Here is a 27,731-nt window from a genome sequence, read left to right on the forward strand (position 1 = left end):
CATACTGAGTCAATTGCATATAAATAGTTGTAATAAGTTCCCTTAAAAGCATAATCGATGTGTGGATTAACCACAATGATTATGCCTTACAACCAAAGAGCTTTTTTTCGCATTTCCATTTACATAACCACAAAATTTGGACTCCTAAGAAGCACAGTTAGACCGAAATATGTAGACAAATCGACTACAATAAATAATCGATAACTTCAAGATCGAAGTATAAAACCCAAATATCACGATAGCGATTCAACGGAATATAAAACTATTTGAATAATCAACCAAGAATAAATCGAACGATAAAAAGAAAAAACACGCGATATTTACGTGGAAACCCAAATCGGGAAAAACAACGGGCGGAGGAAGCCGAGAACCAATTTACTATAATATTCAGTGTTTACAGAGATAGAGGAAAGAAAAACAAATATATCAAATATATATTTGTATGAATATGAGAGATAAATGAAGATGTAATTTGAGGTGTGGTGTTTTTAATAAGCTTGGTTTCATTTCCTTTTATAGGCAAATGAATGTATGAATTCAATTGTCTATTAGCATCCAAGCGTGACAAACATGCTACCATCCATTCTTGACAAACATGCTACCACCCATTCTTGACAAATTAAAACCACATGTGTAGAATGGTATTCTAGAAATCAGCCAATGTTGAAGTTTGAAGGAAACTTCCACAATCTCCACCTTGACTTCAAATGAGACAGGATGAAAAAACTTTAACTTGCACAATGATCATGCAAAACAGTTTATCAACAGCTCATCATACTCCAAATCTCTATAAGAATCTGCAAACACCATATGAGAAAAAATTGATTTCGAAAAGTAAATATACTTCCTCCACCACGAGCCTATCAGGCTCAAATGCGATCTGAAACACCCACCAAATCCAAACATGCTTTGAATTTGGCTATTGGAAGACTTTTAGTGAACATATCAGCAGGATTATCATTGGTGCTGATCTTGTTTACTGTAATATCGCCTTTAGCAATAACATCTCTGATGAAGTGATAACGAACATCAATATGCTTCGTTCGATCATGGAACATTTGATCCTTCGTCAGAAATATTGCACTTTGATTGTCACAAAAAACAGTGTTAACAGATAACTTGTTTGAAAGCTCACCTATCAACCGTTTCAACCAGAGGGCTTCCTTCACTGCTTCCGTAGCAGCCATGTATTCGGCTTTAGTGGTGGATAACGCTACAGTAGATTGTAACTGCGCTTTCCAGCTAACTGCGCAATCACCCAAAGTAAACACGTACCCTGTAATCGATCGTCTTTTATCCAAGTCCTTTGCATAATCGGAATCCACATAACCAAGTACTCCATTATCGGTTTTTCCAAACCGCAGACATAAAGAGGAAGTACCTCGCAAGTAGCGAAAAATCCATTTAACAGCAACCCAATGCTCCTTTCCTGGATTCGCCATGTATCTGCTCACCATGCTTACAACATATGACAAATCTGGACGTGTACAAATCATAGCATACATAAGAGATCCTACAGCGCTGGAGTATGGTACCTTTGCCATGTATGCTATATCTTCTTCGGTGGTAGGACTTAAGGCGGATGATAGCTTGAAGTGGGCTGCGAAAGGAGTGCTGACTTCTTTTGCGTCATGCATATTGAAACGGTGCAGAACCTTCTCAATGTAGCTTTGTTGAGAAAGGTATAGAGTTCTTGCACTACGGTCTCGCACTATTTCCATTCCTAGAATTTTCTTGGCAGCACCCAAGTCCTTCATATCGAACTCAGCATTCAACTGGTCTTTTATCTTTTGAATCTCCTTTATATTCTTCGCTGCAATTAACATGTCATCCACGTATAAAAGTAGATAGACCATTGAACCATCGTCACACTTTTTGTAGTAAACGCAGCTGTCGTAGGTGCACCTTTTCAGCTTGTGACTGGTCATAAATGAGTCAAACCTTTTATACCATTGTCGAGGAGATTGCTTGAGGCCATAAAGAGACTTCTTCAATTTGCACACGTAGCTTTCCTTGCCAGGAGCTACAAAACCTTCAGGTTGTTGCATATATATCTCTTCCTCAAGCACACCATTTAAGAATGTTGTAGTAACATCAAGTTGCTCTAATTCATAGTCATGAGAGGCAACTAATCCCAACAAGACACGTATTGACGTGTGTTTCACAACCGGAGAGAAAATGTCGGTATAATCGATACCTGGGATTTGATTGTAGCCTTTGGCTACCAAACGAGCTTTATATCTTGGTTTGTCACCAGGGTGGATAGCCTCCTTCAACTTGTAGACCCATTTGCACTTAACTGTCTTCTTACCCTTTGGAGCTGGAACGAGATCCCATGTGCCATTTTTCTGAAGAGATTCCATCTCCTCGTGCATAGCAACCATCCACTTATTAGAATGTTTGGATTGAATGGCCTCGTTGTAGCTTGTGGGCTCCAGAACAGACTCAACTTCATTGGCAACTGTAAGTGCATAAGCGACAGAATTGGCTTGAACATATCTCTTTGGAGGTACAATCTGTCTGCGAGGTCTATCTCTTGCAATGGAGGGACTGTGAGGTTGGCTTGGAGCTTCGGCTGGCTCATGAGAAGAGGAATGTTGATTATTCGAGGGTTGAGAAACCTCGACACCTTCATGAGACTGGTCCTCGAAAGATGAATTTAAAGGAAACTCCACCTCCACTCGAACTTTGTCTTTTTCCGAATTTTCATTTTCTCTGGTCTGAATGTTGGAGACAGGATGAAGCATGGCTTTTTCACCGAAGGTCACATCTTTAGATGTCAAAACCTTGCTTAGCTCCGGGCTCCATAATTTGAACCCTTTAACACCTGCCGGATATCCGAGAAAGACGCATTTAATTGCCCTCGGTTCCAATTTACCGTTATCAACTCGGGCATATGCTGGACATCCAAATGGAATCAATTTCGTGTAATCAGCAGGTTGGCCGGACCAAAGCTCAAATGGGGTCTTCTTTTGAATAGCACGAGAAGGGGAACAGTTGATAATGTAGCATGCAGTTGAAGCGGCCTCGGCCCAAAAAGACTTCGGCAACTTCGAATGAGATAGCATGCATCGGACCTTCTCTATGATGGTGCGGTTCATACGTTCCGCTACGCCGTTCTGCTGTGGTGTATGAACTACGGTGCGATGCCTCGTAATTCCTTCCCTACGACAATAGGAGTTGAATTCTTCAGAACAAAATTCCAGTCCATTATCAGTACGAAGGTATTTCACTTCAAAACCTGATTGCTTTTCAACCAATACTTTCCAATCTCTAAAAGTTTGGAATACTTCTCCCTTTGACTTCAAGAAGAACGACCATACCTTTCTTGAGAAATCGTCAATGATCGTGAGCATATAAGAGGCTCCACCTTTCGATGTAACCTTTGCTGGTCCCCATAAATCAGAGTGTATGTAGTCAAGTGGCCCTTTCGTCGTATGTTTGCCACCGATAAAACTCACTCGCTTCTGCTTTCCAAATACACAATCTTCACAGAATTCAAGTTCGATTGATTTGTGCTCCCCGAGCAACCCCCTTCGACTTAGTTCATTCATACCATGGTATGACATGTGAGCGAGCCTAAGGTGCCATAGACGAGAGCGATCAGCGTTGGAGAGGGATTTAGAACATACCGAGACTTCGCCGGAGATAACTTACCCATCCATAATGTAAAGGTTTGCGGATTTTCTAACTCCTCGGATGACCACAGAACCTTCCTTGAAAATATGGAGTTTCCCGTCTTTGCCAACAAACTCGTAACCTTTCTTCTCGAAAGTACCGAGACTTAGTAAATTTCGCCTAAGACCGGATACGTGCTTCACATCTTGAATCGTTCGAACAACGCCATCGAACATGCGGAACCTGAGTGTACCCCGTCCAATAATACGACACGAAGTGTCGTTACCCATTAGAACGTGGCCTTCGTTAACCTTTTCATATGAATGAAAAACGCTTCGGTTGGAGCTCATATGAAAAGTACACGCTGAATCAAGTACCCACTCACTCGTGGTCATTAAACCGTAGTCTGAAACGGATAGAAGCTCGCCATCAGAACCAGTTTCGGCAACATCGGCTTCAACGGTGTTATTGGTTGTTTTTCCCTTTGCGATTGCCTTTGCTTTCTCCTTGTTCTTTAACTTGAAACATTCATCGATCAGATGTCCCTTCTTGTGGCAATAATTGCAATACTTGCGATTGGCTTTGGACTTAGATCTAGATCGGTTTTGTGAAGAGCTACCTCTCTCGTTAGGTCTCCCTCTGATGTTGAGACCTTCGGCTTTAGAATCGTTGCTACTGTTCCCAACTATCTGCTTCATCTTTTCCTTTGAATCAAGAGCAGTCATTACCTCGTCAAGGACAAGAGTGTCCCGAGAATAGATAATGGTGTCACGAAAGTGATCGTAGGAGTCTGGGAGAGAATATAATAAAAATAACGCCAAGTCTTCATCTTCGTATTTGACGTCCATATTCTCCAGATTTCCTACAAGCTCTTTAAAGGTAGAGAGGTGATCAGACAAAGAACTACCTTCACCCATCTTTAGGTTAAAAAGTCGTTGCTTCAAGTGTAGCTTGTTGGGCAAGCTTTTCGTCATAAGTAGCTGCTCGAGTTTTAGCCAGAGAGCCGCTGCGGATGTCTCTTTCAACACATCTTGGAGAACGTCGTTAGAAAGATGCAGACGGATCTGCGACGACGCCTTCAGATCTTTCATCTCCTTTTCCTCAGTCGACCAAGTTGCCGGCATTTTCTCCATTCCTAATAGTGCTTTGTGGAGATCCATTTGGATCAACACATCTTTCATCTTTACTTGCCAGAGAGGGAATCTTGTGTTTCTGTCAAGTAAAGGAATATCGTACTTCATCGATGACATGGTTGAAAATAGTTTTTTACGAATCGTTATCGGAAAACCCGGATAGCTCTGATACCAATTGTAGACAAATCGACTACAATAAATAATCGATAACTTCAAGATCGAAGTATAAAACCCAAATATCACGATAGCGATTCAACGGAATATAAAACTATTTGAATAATCAACCAAGAATAAATCGAACGATAAAAAGAAAAAACACGCGATATTTACGTGGAAACCCAAATCGGGAAAAACCACGGGCGGAGGAAGCCGAGAACCAATTTACTATAATATTCAGTGTTTACAGAGATAGAGGAAAGAAAAACAAATATATCAAATATATATTTGTATGAATATGAGAGAAAAATGAAGATGTAATTTGAGGTGTGGTGTTTTTAATAAGCTTGGTTTCATTTCCTTTTATAGGCAAATGAATGTATGAATTCAATTGTCTATTACTATCCAAGCTTGACAAACATGCTACCATCCATTCTTGACAAACATGCTACCACCCATTCTTGACAAATTAAAACCACATGTGTAGAATGGTATTCTAGAAATCAGCCAATGTTGAAGTTTGAAGGAAACTTCCACAAAATATATCTAGTTATCTTTTAGTATACAATTTTAAGAATAAGAAACTAAGAATATTACCTATTTGTCTATTTGAAGAAACACAGACAAGAAATACTATATGAACACAAACAATTTTCAGCTAGAAGCCAAGAGCAGAATAACCGGTAGCTTGAAAGTGCATTGATTACATAGGTATGTAATCAAGTATCCAGGTAGAAGTAACAACAAAATACAGTACAATACAATAAATGTGTATCCAACCAAAACGATATGATTTTAAGTACTTCAAGGTCATCGCCATTGGAGAAGGTGAAGGAAAGGTATGAATTTAAGTACTTAACTAACAGAAAAAGGTGTAATGATATGATTGTGAAGGTGTAAAGTTTTTAAAAACAGTAACCATGGAGTATTTATTTTGCCAAATAGGAAATGATAGATGAAGAAGATGAGAAGATTGGCATGTTAAAGGCTGAATGTGATGAGGATGTATATGATGCGGTTGTTACAGCCCTAAAAGAGCTGAATGAGTACAATCCAAGTGGCAGATATCCATTTTCAGAGCTTTGGAACAATAAAGAAGAAAGAAAAGCAACACTGAAAGAAGGTGTTGAGTTTATTCTCAAACGATGGAAAACATACAAATACAAAGAATCGAGGTTGAAGAGGAGCACATTTCAAAACCAGGGAGTTTAATGTCTTGATATGGAAGATAAAATCATATTTCAACAAAAAAAAGTTTGTCATAACAATATATATGTCATATATATATTATCAGCCACATAACTTTTATCTAGTAATTTATTATGTATTTGGATGATATTGGTAAGATTTCTGGAATGTAATGTTGTAATAGAACGAAATTAAACCCAATATATTAAGTTAAGTTGGAAGTGTTTTCTATGATAATATACATAAAGTGTTTTATTTTAGGATAATCAAAGTTTTGCAAGATCTAAAGATGGAGAGGAAAACATTGAACCCTAAGAAAAGTATTATTTAATGTTCACTTCAAAGATGTTTTCATCAAAAACATAGAATATCCATAATTATTTTAATAATAAAAGTATCATTGAAAATCGAGAAGAATTCTTGTAGAAAGATATAACTGTAACTATAAATTTGTTAGTGTTTTTTCTTCCCTCCTCAAGAACATTTAATTAAAACATAATACATTCTTGTTATTACGTTTGGTAATTTACCATAGATTTTAAAAATTATTAAATTGAAGTCCATCCAATTTTCAACCAACACTTTATAGGATTTTGATTCCTTTAAATTCTTGTTGAATTCTAATTCCTTCCAAAAGAATATGCATAGCTCCAAAAACTATAAATAAGGATAATATAGACTTTTTATATTGTAGGAATGAAAAAACAACAAAATAAAAAGACATGAGAATGCAACATAAAAAATTAGGGACAAAATACTTAGGTTACGTTTAGTTGCGGAAAAATGTGCCGTTTTCCGGAAAAATTTTCCAAGAAAAATGAAAATTTTGAAAACGCGTTTAGTTCGTCTGTTTTTCTAAATTTTTTTACGGAAAATGAAAATATTTTGTTTTCTAAAATTACAACGAAGTTAAAAAACTTTTGGAAAAACCAATAATCATTATTTTCTATATTTTTCTAATTCCAAAATTTTTCTAAAATATAAACACACACCCACTCTCACCTCTACCTACCCACACCTTAACACCCCAACTCACCACACCCCTACCTACCCCCACCCACTCCCATTCCCAAGCCCACCCACCCCCTCCCATAGGGGTGAGCATGGTGCGGTTCGGTTCATTTTTTCCTATTTTTTTTGTTGGTTTGGCTATTTTTTTCTATCAATGGAGAACCCGAAGAACAATCAGGTTTGTCTACTTTTTATCAAAATTTTACCGTGTTTGTGATTAGGAGTATGTTTTGTATATGGGATTAAGTTTTTTTTGAAAAAAATCGAAATATATATATATATATATATATATATATATATATATATATATATATATATATATAAACCGTAGGTTTCATACGAAACCTGCGGTGTTCAAGTGCCCAATGCACAGATTGTGCAGTGTCGACTTGTACACCTACGGTTTCGTATGAACCGTACGAAATTTTTTTTTGACAAAATAGTAGATTAAACCCCAAAACCGTAGCTTTTTTGACAAAACAGTAGATTAAACCCTAAAACAGTACACTTAAAAAAAACGTATTTTTTTTCCCAAAACCGTAGCTAAACCGAGAGGAAACCGTAGGTTTTAAAAAACCTACGGTTTGTTTCTTAGAAATGAAAAAAAAAAATTATACAAAACACGAAACAGTAGACGAATTGGCGAAACAGTAGACGAATATAGAAACCTACGGTTTCGTGGGCTATATTTGGACATTTACTAATTTTTGGCTAAAAATTGCTAATCACTTTCTTAATTTGGCTAGATTAGTAACTACCCCGTTTATTAAATATGAAAACTGTTTTTTCATAACTAACGCAACCTTAATTTTACTGGACCATTTCAGGTTTATTAAATATTAAAGATATAAAATTATAAAATATTATATAAATTGAAATGTAATATTAAATCATTTAAATTGATTGGATAGAGACATGCGATGCGAGCACTGCAGCTCTTCCTCATTTGTACAAACTACAAAAGAATCTCAGGAAACGAGAAACCACCCATTTCTGCAAAAAAACTCAATCAAGTACTTTCTTGTTAGGAAGAAAGCAATATATACGATTACTCCTTTACATTCATTCCTTTTCAAATCTCTTCAAAAAAACTCACAGAATCACGCATCAACAATCTCCGCGCTCTAAATCGGTTTACAATTTCTTCAAAAAGTTTGCTCTGTTTGATCGATATCTTCTGCATTACCACTCCACAAACCCAAACGATTCCATCCTAGGGTTTTGGTTTATAGTTCTGAATCCTACAGCTTCAAACTTCTAGAAACTCTCAGGTATACTATAACACTACTCCAATCATCGTGTTGTGTTTTTGTTAACCTGCGTGATATACAGTATACGACAATACTCCCTATTGTTCATGGAGCGGTGTTATTGAAAATTTTATGTTTGTGCTTACTACTTTTAGAGGTAGATGTAAGATGTTTCTATGTTTTTTTAGTGTCCATTACAATGTGATCAGTTTTGTAGTAATATTTGCAGTTGATTTGATTTTCAGTAAAGCTTAATCGCACCAAAATATCGTCTTGAGTATATTAATCGATAACAGTAGTTTATTCCGTTAATGTCGTTGATTTTTTTGTGCTATATCAACTTATTAAGGACTATACACTATTTCAGCTTACTATTGTGAAATTATACTGTTTTTTTTTTAAATATTGTAGCTTAATGCCCTTATTTCTGCAGATAAGCAATGTTATTGGGTTGGTTTAGGTGCTATCCTTGTTGGCTTTTATGTTCTTTGTGTTTACTTACATATCAGTGATCCTTGTTGGTTTAGGTGCTATCCTTGTTGGCTTTTGTGTTCTTTGTGTTTACTTACATATCACACATTCTCCTACTAAACCCTAAATTTCAACAAATAGATGAATGTATGAACATCAAGAGAACCAACTCCAACTATATATGCATGCTTGTTCTTCTTTCTAAATAAATTAAAGTTCTTTTTTTCTGTAAAGGGTTCTTTCTATTGGAGATTATTGCTTTGTAATTTCATAAATTTATTTTAAATGCTTGTTGTCATTGTTGTTATTAATCTCATGTTTTGTCTATCAAATGATTTTGAATATCTGTTTAGGTGAAGCTCTTAGTAGAGGCTTTTCCTTTAAGAAGTGATGTCATGCAGCTTAATTTGTTGTGTTTGATATTTTGTAATACAGGTGTACCATGATTCAGACAAGAGGAGAGCTGATCAATAGTGATCCTACATTTGATGAATATAAGTGCAGGTATTACAAGGAGTTGACCCTCGGTCTGGTCAAAGTGAAGGTTTCAGAAAAGGTGTATAAATGTCCATATTGCCCCCAGAGTAGAGAATACAGTTATGATGACCTCTGTAGGCATGCAACTCGAATAGCAACAGAATCAAAAAGTGCTGGTTTAAAAGAAAAGGGGAAGCATATGGGACTTTTGGAGTTTCTAGAGAGATCTATCAAGTCTTCTGAATCAACCTGTAAAAGAAGCAGAGATCCTCAATTGGGGTTGGAAACTCTCTTACAAGAAATGAGCAAAAGAAGTCAAGAACTTATAAGCAGGACAGATTCTGATATGGCTTTTGTTATTCAACAGAATGAAATGATCGTTGACAACTTTAACAGAGGTATTAATTTCTAAAGTGTCTCATGAAAGTTACAACTATATGATTGAATCATTGGTCCTTTATTTTTCATCTGGACTGCTTCAGACAATTTCTAGTTTGATATACACATGCTTGCAAATTGCTAACTTTGCTTCTTTAATTAGATCTTAGAATCTTGCAAGAGAAGGCAAACAAGAAAATCAAAAAGATTATGACTGAGCATGAACACAGCAAAATGGTACTAAGATTAAGATATTGTTGATATGGTTTATTTGTTAGGTGTTGATCATGACACAAGTTTCTTTTTTTATAGAATGAATCAGCAACTTTGAAGGAGCAGAAGCCAGATGAAAGGATGTTAAAGTTGGTAGAGGATCAAAAGGTTAATTCTAATTCTTTTGTGGATCTTGAAAGCTCTGATACACATATATGGTTATATGATTTCTTCTTTTTAATATATATATATATATATATATATATATATATATATATATATATATATATATATATATATATATATAAAAGTTATGTGGTACATAATGACAGAGAGAAATAGAAAAACTTAAGCACCAAATCATGGAGCTTGAGAAGACGTCTGAATCCATTAAAGAAAATCTGAAAGAAAAAGAAGAAGAATTGAAGAGGTTGGAAGAGCTTCAAGAAGCCTTGATAGTGAAGGAAAGATTGGGAAATGATGAATTACAAGATGCTCGCCAACAATTAATTTATGTAGCCTTCTTTCTTTCCATCCTTTTGACTCTTATGCATCTATAATAATTACGTACTAATTACCTTTTTACCCCTCTTACAATAAACAGGGTTTGGAAGATAATTGCGTTGGTGTTCGTGCACATAATGTTAGTATAGGTGTGAAAAGAATGGGTGAGCTTGATGCAAAGCCTTTGATTGCTTCTGCAAAAAGACGATGTTTAAGTGAAGAGGATACAGCCAAGTTTGTATCTTTATGGGAGGATCATCTCAGGGATCCAAGCTGGCATCCATTCAAGGTCATCGCCATTGGAGAAGGGGAATCCAAGGTATGATCGATCTTAGTTAAACATAAAAACATCATTTAATTTAATTTATTATTGGCATGATAGGAAATGGTGGATGAAGAAGATGAGAAGATTGCAATGTTGAAGGGTGAAAGCGATGAGGATGTATACAATGCGGTTGTGAAAGCCCTAAAAGAGATGAATGAGTACAATCCAAGTGGCAGATATCCATTGCCTGAGCTTTGGAACCACAAAGAGAAAAGAAAAGCGACATTGAAAGAAGGGTTTGAATTTATTCTCAAGCAATGGAGAATATACAAAAACATGAAACGAGATTGAAGAGTTAATCATATTTCAACAAAAAAGTGTGTCATAAATTTATTCAGGTTTAGTCATATTATCTATATATATGTCATATATCATCAATATAGCTTTAGAGATGTTAACGTTGGTCTATCTATCTTCCAATTGGTCAATCATGTTAATTTAACTGAGATTGATAAAAAATGATGTAACCAATATGATTTGGATAGTTGTTGATTTGGTTTTCTTCTAGAGTGACTTAATAGACTCGTATGTAGTTTTTACCTAAAACATATTCAATTGAGTTTTTACCTAAAACATATTAAAGTTTCTAAAATCATTCGTGGCATCTTAATTTTTTTTATTTGCTTTGATCTCTTTCGTCTGTGGATTTATAGGTGTTTTGGAGAAAAAAAAATAATAAGTTTTAACAAATGGTTTATATAGTTAACACTCGACACTAACTCTTATTAGTTATTCGAATAAGAAATAACGAAATAGTTATTATTTAATTACTCGGGTCACTTTAATTTCTGGTTTGATGAAAATGAATTGTGATATGTACACTTTTGAAGAATATTTAAGAAAAGATATACTTGTTGTATGAATGGCTGCTCGAGTGGACTAGTGATGGTGATTTGAGGGTTATCTAATTGCCTATTTATTTTTGTTTTGATGAATAGGATGTAGGTAATGTGTTTTTTTATAATTATTTTTACACATGCTAAACTTTATTTTAAGTATTTTTGAATTAAATCAATGTTTTGAGTTTTTTGGTGTTTAGTATTTTTTTTTTACATGTTAAATTTTATTTTATAGTACTGAAAGTTACTTGTTTAAGTTTTTCTTCAAGAAGAAATGTACATCCACACGCATAACTAAAAAACAATAGAGAAATAAATTGACAAATTCTATACTTTAATATGCCTTATCGGATATAAAAATTAAAACATACGAAAAAACAACAAAATAAAGATTCCCCACTTCAATAAAATTGAATTTTGTTAACAATTTTGTTACTTTGCAGAAAGGGTATTTTTTAAAATTAAAGTTGTTGATGGTTTATTTAAACTCTACAATGACAAAAAAACAACTTAATGAATTAGTTATAATAATAATTGAGATCAACCTTCTGGTTAAAATTCCTTGTTAAAGCGTATTTAAATTTTTTTGACTCGCCGATTGTTAGAAGAATAATAATAATAATTCTTAAGTAAATATAAGATTTTTTGATACTTACTTTGAGCGAAACGTTTCTTACTGTTATCTTATAAAATAAAATAAAAGGTACGCGAATATAATTTATCATAATTTACTAATTTTAGAGCCTAAATTTAATGAATTGCATATGACCAATAAATGTTAATGGATTATACCTAATATTTTAATCGAAACATAGAAGCTTCATTGTAATATAGGCGTGGAATGTCAATAGTAAGGGGATAATGATTTGAAAGGGTAACGAACTTTCGACTTTGTTCACATTTAGTCACTAAACTTTTTTTCGTTATCTATTTGCCACTGAACTATTGAAACTGTTCATCTTTTACCCTTATGACCGGTTGTTACCGGTCATAAGGGTAAAATGTGAACAGTTTCAATAGTTCAGTGGCAAATAGATAACGAAAAAAAGTTTAGTGACTAAATGTGAACAAAATCGAAAGTTCGTTTCCCTCTAAAAAAGTTCAATGACTAAATGTAAACAAACTTCCTCTTGTATTATGTTTTAGCAAATTATTTATTTTTGTTAAATTGTAGCAACATTTGTTCATGAAGAAATCTATTAAATAAAAAAAAACCAAAACCCCGAAAAATATATTAAAAAAAACGAAAAACCGAAACCGAAATAAAAACCAATGGTTTGGTATTTTCCAAAATAAAAAATCACAATTTTCCAATCTGATTTTGGTTTTACAAAAATTCAACTTTTGGATTTCCATATCTAAATATCTCCACCTTTTTATAATCGAAAAATGATTATAAAACCAAAAAGGGAATGAGAAAGAGCTCAATTCAGAATTTTTCTATCCAAAACTCCCCTTTGTGACATGAGAGATAGAGAGAGACATTTAAACACCTCTATATAAGGTGGGTTCATACCACATGTAGAGTTGTGCTTGAGAGATATAACATTGAGAGTGTTAGTGTGTGTTAATTATATAGATTTAGATCTAGATCATTTTTGTAAACACCTTTCATAATCGAATGCATCTCTTAAACACCCAAATCACCGTGTTCTTTGTGTGTTCTTTAATTCCGCATGTCAAACCAATGGTCATAATTCACATCAGTGAGAATGGTTCATTTTTTTGTAAAACCAAAATCAGATTGGAAATTTTGATTTTTTTTTTTGGAAAATGCCAAACCATTGGTTTTTAATTCGGTTTTGGTTTTTCGTTTTTTTTAATATATTTTCGGGGTTTGGTTTTTATATTTCATAGATTTCTTCATCAACAAATGTTGCTAGAATTTAACAAAAATAAATAATTTGCTAAAACATAATACAATAAGAAGTTTGTTCACATTTAGTCATTGAACTTTTTGGAGGGAAATGAACTTTCGATTTTGTTGACATTTAGTCACTAAACTTTTTTTCATTATCTATTTGCCACTGAACTATTGAAACTGTTCACATTTTACCCTTATGACCGGTAACAACCGGTCATAAGGGTAAAATGTGAACAGTTTTAATAGTTCAGTGGCAAATAGATAACGAAAAAAAATTTAGTGACTAAATATGAACAAAGTCGAAAGTTTGTTACCCTTTCAAGTCATTATAACGAAAGGTTGTTGTCTGCCTGTGTCTATATATATATATATATATATATATATATATATATATATATATATATATATATATATATATATATATATATATATATATATATATATATATATATATATATATATATTCACAATGTTTACACGACTAATCTTATATATATAATATGTGCACATCATTAACCATTTACACAAAAGTTACATATACAAATTATATATATATATATATATATATATATATATATATATATATTGTAAATAATTGGTGGTGTTGTAAATAATTGGTGCATGGTAAATTTGTCAACATTTCTAAGTAGTTACAATTATATGTTAGTAAAATTTGTAGTATAAATACCCCTTCATTGTAAAGAATGTGATACACCAAAAAGTTATAAGACATATAACTTTCATATTCTCTCAAAATATTCTTTCTTCTCAATTAAAGTTTTTATCAAAGTTTACTAGTTTGGTTTGATTTATAGTTACATTAATTACGCTTAATTCATAACACGTTATCAGCACGAAAGCTCTAATCAAGGTTATTAAACAAGTGGAAAATCACATCTATCTTAATCAAGGTATGTATTACTTAGTAAAAACACTATTAATTATAAAAACCTCAATCATATTAAAATAATAATACTAATGAATTAATGAAACTTATACATTATGGACATTATAGACTACTAACAATTTTTATTTCTTATACTAACATTTCTTTATGTATTCTAATTTTTATACTAACATTTACATTATGCAACTAATTTTTATTTATGCAAACTAACATTTACATTATGCAACTAACTTTTATTTATGCATACTAACATTTATATTATGCTACTAACTTTTATTTGTGCATACTAACATTTAAATTATATTTATTTATACATGTCAATGTTTATTTATATTTTAGATACGCTTCATAATTTTATTTAAGCATTTACTAATATTTATTTATGTTTCTAATTAGTAAAGTTATATATTAGTTATAAGTCTTATTATATGATTTATAAAATACATATACATATATACACAATGGGAATATATATGCAACGGTTATAAACAGCAAAAACAACGGCTATATTTTTTTACCATAAATAAACATCTTTACCCTGCTTATTTTATCCACAACAAATATTTCTCTCTTCTATCAAATAAATCAATTTCAAGAAATCAAGCTTCAAGATGATTCATCCTTTTGTGATAATCATGACTATAATAGTCATGTTACTTTTCACCAATCCTTAACATCGAAGATAATATGGAATTTCATTTACTTTTAGGCTTGTATGCAATATTAGCTTTACCGCTTCTTTTTTGTGTAATATTTATTGAAATAAATGGATTTTAATTTTAATTTTTATTTTGTTTAAAATTTATAGTTACATTATGTCCAACATTGCAAAGCTCGAGTTTGCAGCACTTGAAGTTAGTGGGAAAAATTATGTGCCATGGATGATAGATGTAAAAATGCATCTTGAATCCATGGGTATCTCAAATACTATATATGAATTTAATAATTGTTTGGCACAAGACAAAGCAAAAGCACAAGTTTTCCTTCGTAAGCATATTGATGAAATGTTGAGATTTGAATATCTTGATGTTACTGATCCAAGTATTCTCTGGAATCTTTTGAAAGAAAGATTTGATCATCAAAAGGAAGTTATACTTCCAAATGCTAGAGATGAATGGAGAACACTAAGGTTTCAAGACTTCAAGAAAGTAAATGAATACAACTCAGCTTTGTTCAGAATATGTTCACAACTCAAGTATTGTGGACAAGAGGTTACTGATGAAGATATGTTGGAGAAAACTTACTCAACATTTCATGCAACAAACATTACTTTGATGCAACAATATCGGATGCAAAAGTTCACAAGATATTATGAACTGAATGCATGTCTGCTCGTTGCAGAGCAAAACAATGAACTCTTAATGAAAAACCATGAATCTCGTCCAACGGGATCAGTAGCACTTCCTGAAGCAAATGCTACAAATATTGATGGTCATCGAAACAATACACGTGGACAAGGGCGAGGTCGTGGTCGAGGACGAGGTCGTGGCTATTTTAATCAAAACCAAAGCCATAATCAGAACCATAATTCTGGTCGTGGACAAGGTAATAATCGTGGTCGTGGCCAGAAAAGGAATAATTACCAATATTCACAAAGAAACAATGTCCACACACAAGATAAGGCCAAAGTGGCAAGGCATGACACTGGGACATCACAAAAATCTGATGGTTCATGTTATAGATGTGGTAGCACAGGCCATTGGTCAAGGACCTGTCGCACACCTGCACATCTTTGTCAACTTTATCAAGAGTCCATTAAAGGAAAAGGAAAAGAAGCAAACCTCATTGATAATGTTGAATTCACTCCGCTAAATGTTGCTGATTTCTGTAATGACATGGAAGACATAAACTAAAAAAAAATCTATTATTGTTCTAGTAAAATTGTTTTTCCTTCGTTTGTTTTTCATGTAATGTCTTTCCTACAATAAATGAGTTTTCTTTTTAATAATAATTATGATTATGTTTATTCACTTATTATTCCTTTTATATGTGAAGTTTAATATGAGTCCAACTGGAGCACAACACCAAGAAAAGATTGGAGATCTTTGTATAGCAGATAGTGGTAGTACACATACTATTCTGAAATTAAAGAAATATTTTTCAGAATTAGTACCAACAAAAACAGTCATACATACAATATCAGGTCCTACAGACTTGATAGAGGGAACCGGGAAAGCCCATTTTATATTACCAAATGGTACAAGCTTTTGTATAGAAAATGCCTTATTTTCTCCAAAGTCTAGTAGAAACTTATTAAGTTTCAATGACATATATTTCAAAGGTTATGACACAAAAACTGTGACCATTGAAAATAAGAAATATATGTATATTATAGACAAAAACCATGTGCTTGAAAAACTACCAACACTTGATTCTGGTATGCATTATACATATATACATATGATTGAATCAAATATGGTAGTAGAAGGAAAACATTGTGATCCTGGGACATTCAGTTTATGGCATGATAGGTTGGGCCACCCAGGATTAACAATGATGCGAAGGATAATTGAGAATACACACGGGCATCCATTGAAGGACCAAAAGTTCCCTCAATCCAATAGCATAAAACCATGTACATCTTGTTCCCTTGGAAAGTTAATTATAAAACATTCTCCAATGAAAGTTGAAAGGGAGTCACCTAGATTTCTAGAAAGAATTCAAGGTGATATATGTGGACCGATTCACCCACCATCTGGACCATTTAGATACTTTATGGTCTTAATAGATGCATCCAGCAAATGGTCTCATGTTTGCCTATTATCAACTCGTAATATGGCATTTGCAAAGTTTCTTGCCCAAATTATTAAATTAAGGGCACATTTCCCTGATTATACTATCAAAAGAGTGAGACTTGATAATGCTGGTGAATTTACTTCACAAGCATTTAATGACTATTGTATGTCTGTGGGAATTGTTGTTGAGCATCCAGTTGCTCATGTATACACACAAAATGGTTTAGCTGAATCACTGATTAAACGTCTCCAGCTAATAGCTAGACCATTGATAATGAGGACCAAACTTCCTGTTTCTGTTTGGGGCCATGCAATCTTACATGCTGGATCATTGATACGCATGAGACCAAGTTCATATCATGTATATTCTCCACTACAACTTGCTTTCGGTCAAGAGTCAAATATATCCCATTTGAGAATTTTTGGGTGTGCAGTATATGTCCCTATTGCACCACCTCAACGGACAAAAATGGGTCCTCAAAGAAGGTTGGGAATATATGTTGGTTATGAGTCAGTCTCTATTATAAGATATCTTAAACCATTAACAGGTGATGTTTTCACAGCACGCCTAGCAGATTGTCAATTTGATGAGGCAAATTTCCCATCATTAGGTGGAGAAAAGAAGATTCTGGAAAAAGATGTGTCATGGCATGAGCCTACTTTATCATATCTTGACCCTCGCACAAAGCAATGTGACATGGAAGTTCAAAAGATAATGCATTTCCAAGAAATGGAAAATCAATTACCTGATGCATTTACTGACACAAAAAGGGTGACTAAATCATATATACCAGTTGTCAATGTTCCAGCTCGAATTGACATTCCACATGGACAATCTGATGATAAAGTCACTCAAGAGTCTAAAACACGCCTGAAGCGTGGAAGGCCATTTGGTTCTAAGAATAAGAACCCACGAAAAAGAAGAGGAGCAGAAAATGCACTAGATCACGAGGAAAGTGTTCATGGAGAAACACGAATTATTCAAATTCCCCCAGGAAAGGAGGATGATGCATTAAATTATGGTCAGACAAATAGAATATGTGACCAAAATGAAACTGACAATATAGGTGCAATATTTTCTTATTCAGTTGCATGTGATATTATGAATGATGATCCCGAATCACAATCTGTCATTGAATGTCAAAGAAGAAATGATTGGGCTAAATGGAAGGAAGCTATGCAAGTTGAATTAAATTCTCTTAACAAGAGAAAGGTTTTTGGGAACATTATCCTCACACCTGAAGTTGTGAAACCATTAGGATATAGATGGATCTTCGTACAAAAAAGAAATGAGAAGACAAAATTGTAAGATACAAGGTCAGGCTTGTTGCTCAAGGTTTCTCTCAAAGACCTGGAATTGATTATGAAGAAACTTATTCACCGGTAATGGATGCAACCACTTTCAAATATTTAATCAGCTTGGCAGTATCTAAAAATTTAGAGATGCGTCTTATGGATGTTGTTACAGCTTACTTGTATGGATCACTTGATAGTGATATCTATATGAAAATCCCTAAAGGATTTAAAATGCCTGAAGCGTTAAGTGCAAAACCCAAAGAAATGTATTCTATAAAATTACAAAGATCTTTGTATGGGTTAAAGCAATCTGGGCGCATGTGGTACAATCGTTTAAGCGATTATTTGACAAGTAAAGGTTATAAAAATAACACTATTTGTCCATGTGTATTTATTAAGAAAACAACATCTGGATATGTGATCATAGCAGTCTATGTTGATGATCTAAACATCATTGGAACGAATAAAGAAATCCTTGAAGTGAATGAACTTTTAAAGAAAGAATTTGAAATGAAAGATCTTGGAAAAACCAAATATTGTCTTGGTTTACAGATTGAGCATATGCCTAACGGAATACTTGTGCATCAATCAAATTACACAGAAAGAGTCTTGAAACGTTTCAATATGGAAAATGAAAATCCTTTAAGCACTCCAATGGTTGTTAGATCATTAAATATTGACAAGGATCCATTTCGTCCATGCGAAGAAAATGAAGAAGTCCTTGGTTCAGAAGTACCATATCTAAATGCAATTGGAGCTCTTATGTATCTTACCAATTGTACTAGACCTGACATTTCTTTCGTTGTAAACTTGCTAGCAAGATTTAGTTCAGCCCCAACAAAAAGACATTGGAATGGAATCAAACATATTTTTCGATACCTTCGAGGAACTAGTGATTTAGGGTTATTTTACCCTTACAATTAAAAACATGGCTTGATTGGTTATGCAGATGCAGGTTATTTGTCTGATCCTCATAAAGCTAGATCTCAAACTGGATATGTATTCATGAATGGAGGTACTGCAATTTCCTGGCGTTCTCAAAAGCAAACACTTGTTGCCACATCCTCAAATCATGCTAAAGTAATTGCACTAAATGAAGCTAGTAGAGAATGTACATGGTTAAGATCGATGACACAACTAGTTTTAAATTCATGTGGACTTGAAAAGGATATATGTCCAACTTTAATTTATGAAAATAACTCAGCATGTGTCACTTAAATGAAAGAGGGATATATCAAGAGCGACATGACAAAATATATACCTCCAAAGTATTTTGAGTACACTCAAGAGCTTATAAAGAACCATCAAGTTGAAATCAAATATGTTCAATCCAGTAACAATGCAGCAGACCTTTTTACGAAGGTACTTCCTACTGCAATCTTCAGGAAACATGTCCATGGCATCGGAATGCGACATGTGCATAGAATATAATGTGACAGATGTCTAAATAAGGGGGAGTCAACTATACACTGCACTCTTTTTTCCTTCGCTAAAGTTTTTTTCCCACTGGGTTTTCTTTAGCAAGGTTTTTAATGAGGCAGTACGTCAAAGTTGAACGCTAAAATGATGTCATCCAAGGGGGAGTGTTGTAAATAATTGGTGGTGATGTAAATAATTGGTGGATGACATAATAATTGGTGCATGGTAAATTTGTCAACATTTCTAACTAGTTACAATTGTATGTTAGTAAAATTTGTAGTATAAATACCCCTCCATTGTAAAGAATGTGATACACCAAAAAGTTATAAGAGATATAACTTTCATATTCTCTCAAAATATTCTTTCTTCTCAATTAAAGTTCTTATCAAAGTTTACTAGTTTGGTTTGATTTATAGTTACATTAATTACGCTTAATTCATAACAATATATATAAATTATTTAGTATATAACATATAAATTATTTAGAAATGACAAATTTTGTATGTTATTCCATTAACGTACTTTGGGGGGGCGCATAAAACAAAAAGTGTAAGTCGTACTCGTTTCTTTTTCTAGTTATGGGAAAAACGCAACAGAAAGACAGAAACCATTCCCAACTTCCCATTTCCCAGTGATGCTTCTTTGAAATCCATATGTATACTACTATACTCCCTCATTCTCTTTCAAATTCCTTCAAAATCCCGCAATCACGTAAGCGTATAAAAACCTCTGCCTATTTTGATCTCCTCTCACTAAAACCTGCTTTTGCCATTTCTTCAACAAGTTTGCTCGGTTGATCGTTAACTTCCGCATTACTACTGGAAAAAACCCAAACGATTCTAACTTAGGGTTTTGGTTTGCTTTTCTGAATCCTTCTACTTCAAACTTTCTCGAATATCTCAGGTATACTACTCCAATCATCGTGTTGTGTTTGTGTTAATTTCTCTGCTATATACTTTATGTCGTTCATGGAGCCGAGTTGATTATAATTTATACGTTTATGCTTCCGATTACTTTTATAGGTGGATATTGTCGATGATTTGTAGTCTCAGATTAAAATGTGATCAGTTTTTAATAATCTTTGTACTTCTTTTTGATTTTTTTAAAAGCTTAATCGCAACAAAGCAGCGTGAGTGGTAGATTAATAGATGAAATTAATTCATTTTATGATATGTCCGTTTTAAGGATCATACACTGTTTCACATTACTATCATAATGAAGTCGTATGCCAACCTCTGTTTTTCTCTTTATGCTTATTCTTCCCTCCCTGCAAATTGAGGGTACGTGATTGTAAACTTACATTTGGTAATTTGTTGGCTATTTCCCCTTGAAATTTTGCTAAAAAAACTGATTTACCCTGCTAAATAGGTTGATTAACTTCTTATATGGAGATCCTACAAGTAGATGAATGTATCATTGTTAGTAGAACTAACTGTATATGCATACATTTTGTCATTAATTTGAAGTTCTTTTCACCTTAAAGGGTTACCTACTTGTTTTCTATTGAGTTTTATTGCTTTAGAATTGATCCATTCATTTAGCAATAGGCAATTAATTTATGGTCAATTACATATTGTCATTGTCTCAGTTAATCTCTTGCTGTTTTTGTAAAGCATTAGCTTGTTATCTTAACATGGTGTTTTGCTGGTGATATCTATATGATGTGAGTCAAAAATGGATATAAATATTTATTGAGGTTCACCTCTTGCCAAAAGATTTCCTTTTAGAAGTAGTGTTATGCAGCTCAATTGTTTTGTTTGGTATTTTTCCATATAGGTGTATGATGACTCAACGAGGAGGAAAGTTAAGCCATAGTGATCCTGCATTCCGGGAATACATATACACCTCTTACAAGGACCTCAAAGAAGGCAAAGTCAAAGTCAAATTTTCAGAAAAGATTCTTAAATGTCCTTATTGTCGTGAGAGTAGAGAATACACTTACAGTGAGGACCTCTGTAGGCATGCATCACGGATCACAAGTGAATCAAGAAGTGCTACTTATAAAGAAAAGGCCAAGCATATGGGATTGGTGGAGTTTCTAGTGAGAGAATTTGATACTAAAATCAAGGATATAGAATCAACAAGTGCTAATTTGAAAGAAAAGGGGAATCATAAGGGACTGGATGAGTTTCTAGAGAAAGACTTTGATGCTAAAGTCAAGGATTCGAAATCAACGAGTAAAAGGAAAAGTTTTGATTTAGAGGAGAAGAATGACATGTCAAGGGAAGAGGCAATTGTTTGGCCATGGGTGTGTGTGGTTGCTAACATCCCAGTTCAATACAAGGATGGTAGGTATACTGGTGATAGTGGTAAAAAGCTAAAAGATGAGTGGATAAATCAAGGGTACAAACCTACAAAAGTTCATCCTCTATGGAACAGGAGGGGTCACTCTGGATTTGCTGTGGTTGAATTTGCAAAAGAAATGGATGGATTTGGTTATGCTACATTGTTTGTGAAGGATTTTGAGGTGGAAAAACATGGAAGGAAAGATTGGTATAATAGCAAAAAGTGCAAAGATGATAAGCTCTATGCTTGGATTGCAAGGGATGAAGATTATAACTCCAATGGTCTTGTTGGAGATTATCTGAGAAAACATGGTGACCTAAAGGCTGCTGTTTCTCAAGTTGAAAAAGAAGATGAAGTAAAAGATTGTAAGCTTCGTATGGGATTGAATAAAAGGTTGGAAGAGACAGAGAAACAAAGTGAAGAAATCAAGAGTGAAATAAGTAGGACAGATGATTATATGGCTTCTGTTAGGAAGCAGAATGAAATGTTGATGAAGGACTTAAATATGATGGCTGAGAAATACAATAAAGGTATTCATATTTATAGTGTTTGTATATAAAAGCTATGATGAATCTTTTTCTTGATTCCTAACTTTGTTCTTGATTAGCACATGAGATGATGGGAAAGAAGGCGAATGAACAGCTTAAAAAGATTTCCATTGAGCATGAACAGAGCAAATTACAGCTTGAAGAACGTGAAAAGGAACTGAGAGCACGTGAAGCTAGAAATGAAAGTGAGCAAAAGAAGCTTGACAATGAGAAGAAAATGGTACTCAGTGCATATTGTGTTAACCTTTATATTTCTTTACATGATCTGACTCGTGTTTACATTTTGCAGAATGAATTGGCGATTTTGGAGCAGAAGAAAGCAGATGAGAGAATGTTGAAATTGGGGGATGATCATAAGGTTTATTAGAAAGTAATTTTATTCTTAAAATTGATAAGTGTTTTAGGATAATCATATGTTTTGTGGTTTGTTTATGTAGAGAGAAAAAGAGAAACTTCACCAGAAGATTATTGAGCTTCAAAAGAAGCTTGATGATAAGCAACGACTGGAACTGGAGATCAAACAGTTGAAAGGAGCCATGGAAGTAATGAAGCACATGAGTGATGAGGATGCTGAAGCAAAGAATAAACTGGAGTCGACTGAAAAAGATCTGAAAGAAAAAGAAGAGGAACTTGAGGATTTGGAAGAGCTTAATCAAGCTTTGATAATCAAAGAAAGACTAAGCAATGATGAATTACAGGATGCTCGCAAAGAGTTGATTTCTGTCAGCTTCTTTTCTTTAATCAATCATGTTTATTGATTTATAATTATGTAATTTACCTTTTTGAAATCCCTGATGTTTTGTTTGTGTGAAACAGGATTTGAAGGAAATATGTGGTTCTGGTCGAGCCCATATTGGTGTGAAAAGAATGGGGGATCTTGATGCAAAGCCTTTCATAGTTGATGCTAAGAAACGTTGTTTAAGTCGAGAGGATACAGTCAAGTTTTTGTCAATGTGGGAGGATCATCTCAGGGATCCAAGCTGGCATCCATTTAAGGTCATCACCATTAATGGAGATGATTGCAAGGTCTGATTATCAACTTAATTAACATGTAAATAAAACATCATTTCATTTGTTTTTTAACTTATTATTATTATTATTATTATTATTATTATATTGGTGTGACAGGAAATACTGGATGAAGAAGATGAAAAGATTGCGAGGCTGAAGGCTGAATGTGATGAAGGCGTATATAATGCGGTTGTGACAGCTCTAAAAGAGATGAATGAATACAATCCAAGTGGCAGGTATCCATTGCCTGAGCTTTGGAACAACAAACAGAACAGAAAGGCGATATTGAAAGAAGGTGTGGAGTTTCTGCTGAAACAATGGAAATTATACAAACAGAAGAAACGAGGTTGAAGAGCATGTCAGTTTAAAAAACCTAAAATGATTTATGATTGATGATGATGATGATGGATGGATGGATGGTGGTTGTTTATTATTCATATTTTGTAGCTTCATTTTGAGTGACTGTTACTGTTAATATGGAATTTGTGTATAAACAAACGCAGGAGATGTCATCTGATTTTTGATGGTTTCACTATCATTATTTAAACATGGGGAATATTCATATTTGACCAAAAAAGTTTATCATGCAAACTTGTTACCCTGGTAATTATATCAGCTACACAACTTTTATCTACATTTACTCAAATAGTTAAAGGGTGGTGTTAACATTGGTTTGTCTCCAAAGTGGCAATTCATTTAGTTGATTTTTGATGGTATCACACAAATAAGCTTGGCAATTAAGTAATATTGTATTATGTTATGTAAATCATATATATATATATATATATATATATATATATACACACACACTAGGTGATAAGCCCGTGTGAACACGGGGTCGAGGATTTTGATCTTCGAAATAGTTCTACCACTTATATAGATATCAGTGTGATTGAAACCTAGAACATGAAAATTGAATGACTGTATCGACAGTAACATGAATGTTGAATGCTATAATTGCAAAATAAATGAAACTAAAATGTGTAAATTAACATTAAAATGATGTTTGATTGCTATGGCATAAATTTAAAAGTAAAATGATGTAATCCACATTAAAAAAAACTGCTACAAATGAATTTAAAGTGTTATAATTGTCATTAAGATAGATGTAAAATGCTATAATTGACATTAACATGAAAGCTCAATGTTATAATTGAAAAACAAATGTAAGTAAAGTGCTATAATCAAGATTAAAATGAAAGTTCAATGCTATAATAGAAACAAATGAATTTTGTGACTATTTTTGTGACAAGAGGGTTTAGTTATTGTTATTGTATTCCAATGATGTCTCTTGTTTATCTAAATATATTAAAGAAAAAAGGGATACACAACATGCATTCACAGACAAACACAAGTTAGACTTCCATTAAAAAAAAATTAAAAAAATTAAAAAATAAATAAAATAATTATAGAACTAAAACAAAGCAAATTTAATACGATAAAGTGAAAGGAAACATCATAACATAAATGTGGCACCAAAGATTGCAATTACATTCATTCAAGCTCACTTTGATGTTCCGGTTGCTTTACACTGCCATTTCCACAAGACAAAAGAAACATTCTTAACTACAATTTGCATTCAGGCACACACACTCAGACAACCATTCGCCTACACACAAACATTTTAAACTACAATTGTGTCAGGTCTTTCACCCTTCTAAAATTTTACATAACCGTGATCCTGGACAAATACCTAAATCACAATTATATCTTGTTGTATGAAGCATAAAGAAAATAGAATGAATCCATGAACACAACATCTAAAAATTTATTACTATATATGGAAACAAAGGTATCAGGATTTCTTTTTCCCTGTTGTAGGAAACATCAAGATAATAGAACTAATCGATGAATAAAACATTTGAATTTATTATAATATATGGAAACAGAGGTTTCAAGATTTATCTTTTTTCATTATTTTCGTTTGAATCTCAAGGCGTGTCTTCTCAACAACCTGAAATTGAATAGTGTTAGTATAGTCTTTGAACAAAGTTGATTGGAATGATTTTGTCAATTAGGCATTTTATCAAACATTTGGAGGACATATTGATGTATATAATTCTAAGCATAAAATTGAGTGTAGCAATAAACCAAAACTCATAAAACCTCAATTAACCAAGATAACATAAATGGTGATAGCCATTGTTGTCTCTGTAACACTGAAAGGCTGCAACAGAGCCAAATATAAATACCAAAATTTCAGGTAATCATATAAAATTTTGATTGAGATGTGAGAGTGTAGGTCATAAGAACCAAGGGAGTGTTGGTGAAGGCGGTAACCTGTGTTGATGCTGGAGGTGATGGCGTTAAAGGATATGACACCTTTAAAGAAACGCCAACCAAAGATAAAAAGCCTCTATTAAACTATATTTATTCTTCAGCATAACCACAACCTGTTATTTATTTCTCACCATAGCAAGAACTTAAAATTTCTGCAATATTAGAGCATACGCTTATCCTTTTTGTTAGAGCATACACGTAGGCACTGTTTTTCAAAATCAAGCTTGTTTAGGGTTTGGCGAGAAAGAAGACCAAGATGAAGGAAACAAAATTACAAAATTTGAGAAGTTAATAAACCGAAATTTATGGGATTAGTATTTATCATTAAACAATCGAAGAAATAATTTAGCGGGTAAATAGAAAGACACTCAGTTTACACCAAAATTTTAATTTGACACTGTGTTTTTCAATTTGTTACAATTCTGACCACTTAACTGGTCAACCAGGTTATAAGCTAACGTGGCATGATTACGTGTCAGTTTTGATGACGTGGCATACTTCTAACATGATATACTGACGTGTCAAAATTTAATTTTTTTTTTCCACAAAAAACATTAAGTTTTCATTTTTTTTTCGATTTTGACACTAAGTTTAATTTTTTCTTTTAATTTTGACATTATGTTTTTTTTTTCCAAATCGAACATCATTTATCAAATGTTGTTCAATTTTGACCATTTTTCATTTGAAACCGTATAAATATATTTTTTATTACATTTTAAACCGTATAAATATATTTTTTTCGTTTAAAAACCACATTTTTATTTAAATACAATTTTTTTTTTACATTCAAAGCATAAAGATAATGTATAAATATGCATTAGTTATATTATGAGAATCAAACTAATCATAAGCTTCTAATAAGACGTAAAAATTTCATGGGTTGCAAACTTGACATCCGGGTTTTGATCGACTACACGCCTTCAAACCTCCAAACTCATTTTAAAGTTGCGTATTTAATATAAAATACGGTTTTTATATAACTAATACATATTTATATATAAAATTATGGTTTGAATGTAAAAAAATGTATTTATATGGTTTAAATGTATTAAAAAAATATTTATACGGTTTCAAATAGAAAATGGTCAATATTGAATAAAATTGGAAAAAATGATGTTCGATTTGGAACAAAAAAAATAGTGTCAAAGGTAAAAGAAAAAATTAAACTTAGTGTCAAAATCGAAAAAAAAAAAATGAAAATTTAGTGTTTTTTGTGGAAAAAAAATCAATTTTGACACGTCAGCATGCCACGTCATCAAATTAGAATTTTGGTGTAAACTGAGTGTCTTTTATGTTATTTACCCTAAATTCTTGAGCGGGGAGATTATTTAAAAGTTGTAAAGGGTATATTAGTAATTTAACTTTTATTGTAGGATGCAATAATGAGGTGCCACATGGTAAAAATGGATTCATTTATTAGATATATATATATATATATATATATATATATATATATATATATATATATATATATATATATATATATATATACTCATATCCATCTAATATAATTAAATACATATCACACTTAGGTGTTGTTTGTTTTTTCTGAGGCAAAATGTCTACAGTCTGCAGACAACATTTGCAGACCTCTATAGTAAAAGAGGTGGACCAAACGTCTGCAGTCTGAAAAAAAAATATTGTTTGTTTTTTAACATCTGCAGGCAGTTAGAATAAACTAAAATCTAATTAAACTTATTCTGAAAAAAAAAACTTAAAGAGTTTTTCAACAATTTTATTACTTTATTATAGAAAATTAACAAATATAGATCAACTTTTATGTATTATTGTATAAAAGTGAAAATAAAATAGTATGGATTAA

General features: G+C 32.9%; 2 protein-coding genes and 1 long non-coding RNA gene across 3 annotated transcripts; 2 read left to right on the plus strand and 1 right to left on the minus strand.

Moving 5' to 3' along the window:
- Positions 1–8,099: 8,099 nt before the first annotated feature.
- Positions 8,100–11,128, plus strand: LOC145134023 (uncharacterized). Its single transcript, XM_079068953.1, has 7 exons — positions 8,100–8,377; positions 9,263–9,702; positions 9,846–9,919; positions 9,995–10,063; positions 10,228–10,410; positions 10,500–10,718; positions 10,782–11,128. The coding sequence occupies exons 2-7, from the start codon at positions 9,270–9,272 to the stop codon at positions 11,013–11,015; spliced, it is 1,212 nt and encodes a 403-aa protein (XP_078925079.1). The 5' UTR covers positions 8,100–8,377; positions 9,263–9,269; the 3' UTR covers positions 11,016–11,128.
- A 9,255-nt stretch (positions 11,129–20,383) lies between these two features.
- LOC145132799 (protein INVOLVED IN DE NOVO 2-like) lies at positions 20,384–24,178 on the plus strand. The gene is made up of 7 exons (XM_079067708.1): positions 20,384–20,687; positions 21,561–22,600; positions 22,678–22,838; positions 22,908–22,976; positions 23,056–23,340; positions 23,435–23,644; positions 23,747–24,178. The coding sequence occupies exons 2-7, from the start codon at positions 21,565–21,567 to the stop codon at positions 23,978–23,980; spliced, it is 1,995 nt and encodes a 664-aa protein (XP_078923834.1). The 5' UTR covers positions 20,384–20,687; positions 21,561–21,564; the 3' UTR covers positions 23,981–24,178.
- Positions 24,179–25,377: 1,199 nt separating this feature from the next.
- On the minus strand, positions 25,378–26,183 carry LOC145134100 (uncharacterized). The gene is made up of 2 exons (XR_013718917.1): positions 25,736–26,183; positions 25,378–25,583 (listed from the first exon to the last, which is right to left on the minus strand). It is a non-coding gene; the product is annotated as an uncharacterized LOC145134100 (long non-coding RNA).
- Between the last annotated feature and the right edge of the window lie 1,548 nt (positions 26,184–27,731).

Source organism: Lactuca virosa, chromosome 8 (assembly GCF_052849685.1).
Source record: "Lactuca virosa cultivar CGN04683 chromosome 8, Lactuca_virosa_CGN04683_v6, whole genome shotgun sequence".
NCBI classification, from domain to species: domain Eukaryota; kingdom Viridiplantae; phylum Streptophyta; class Magnoliopsida; order Asterales; family Asteraceae; genus Lactuca; species Lactuca virosa.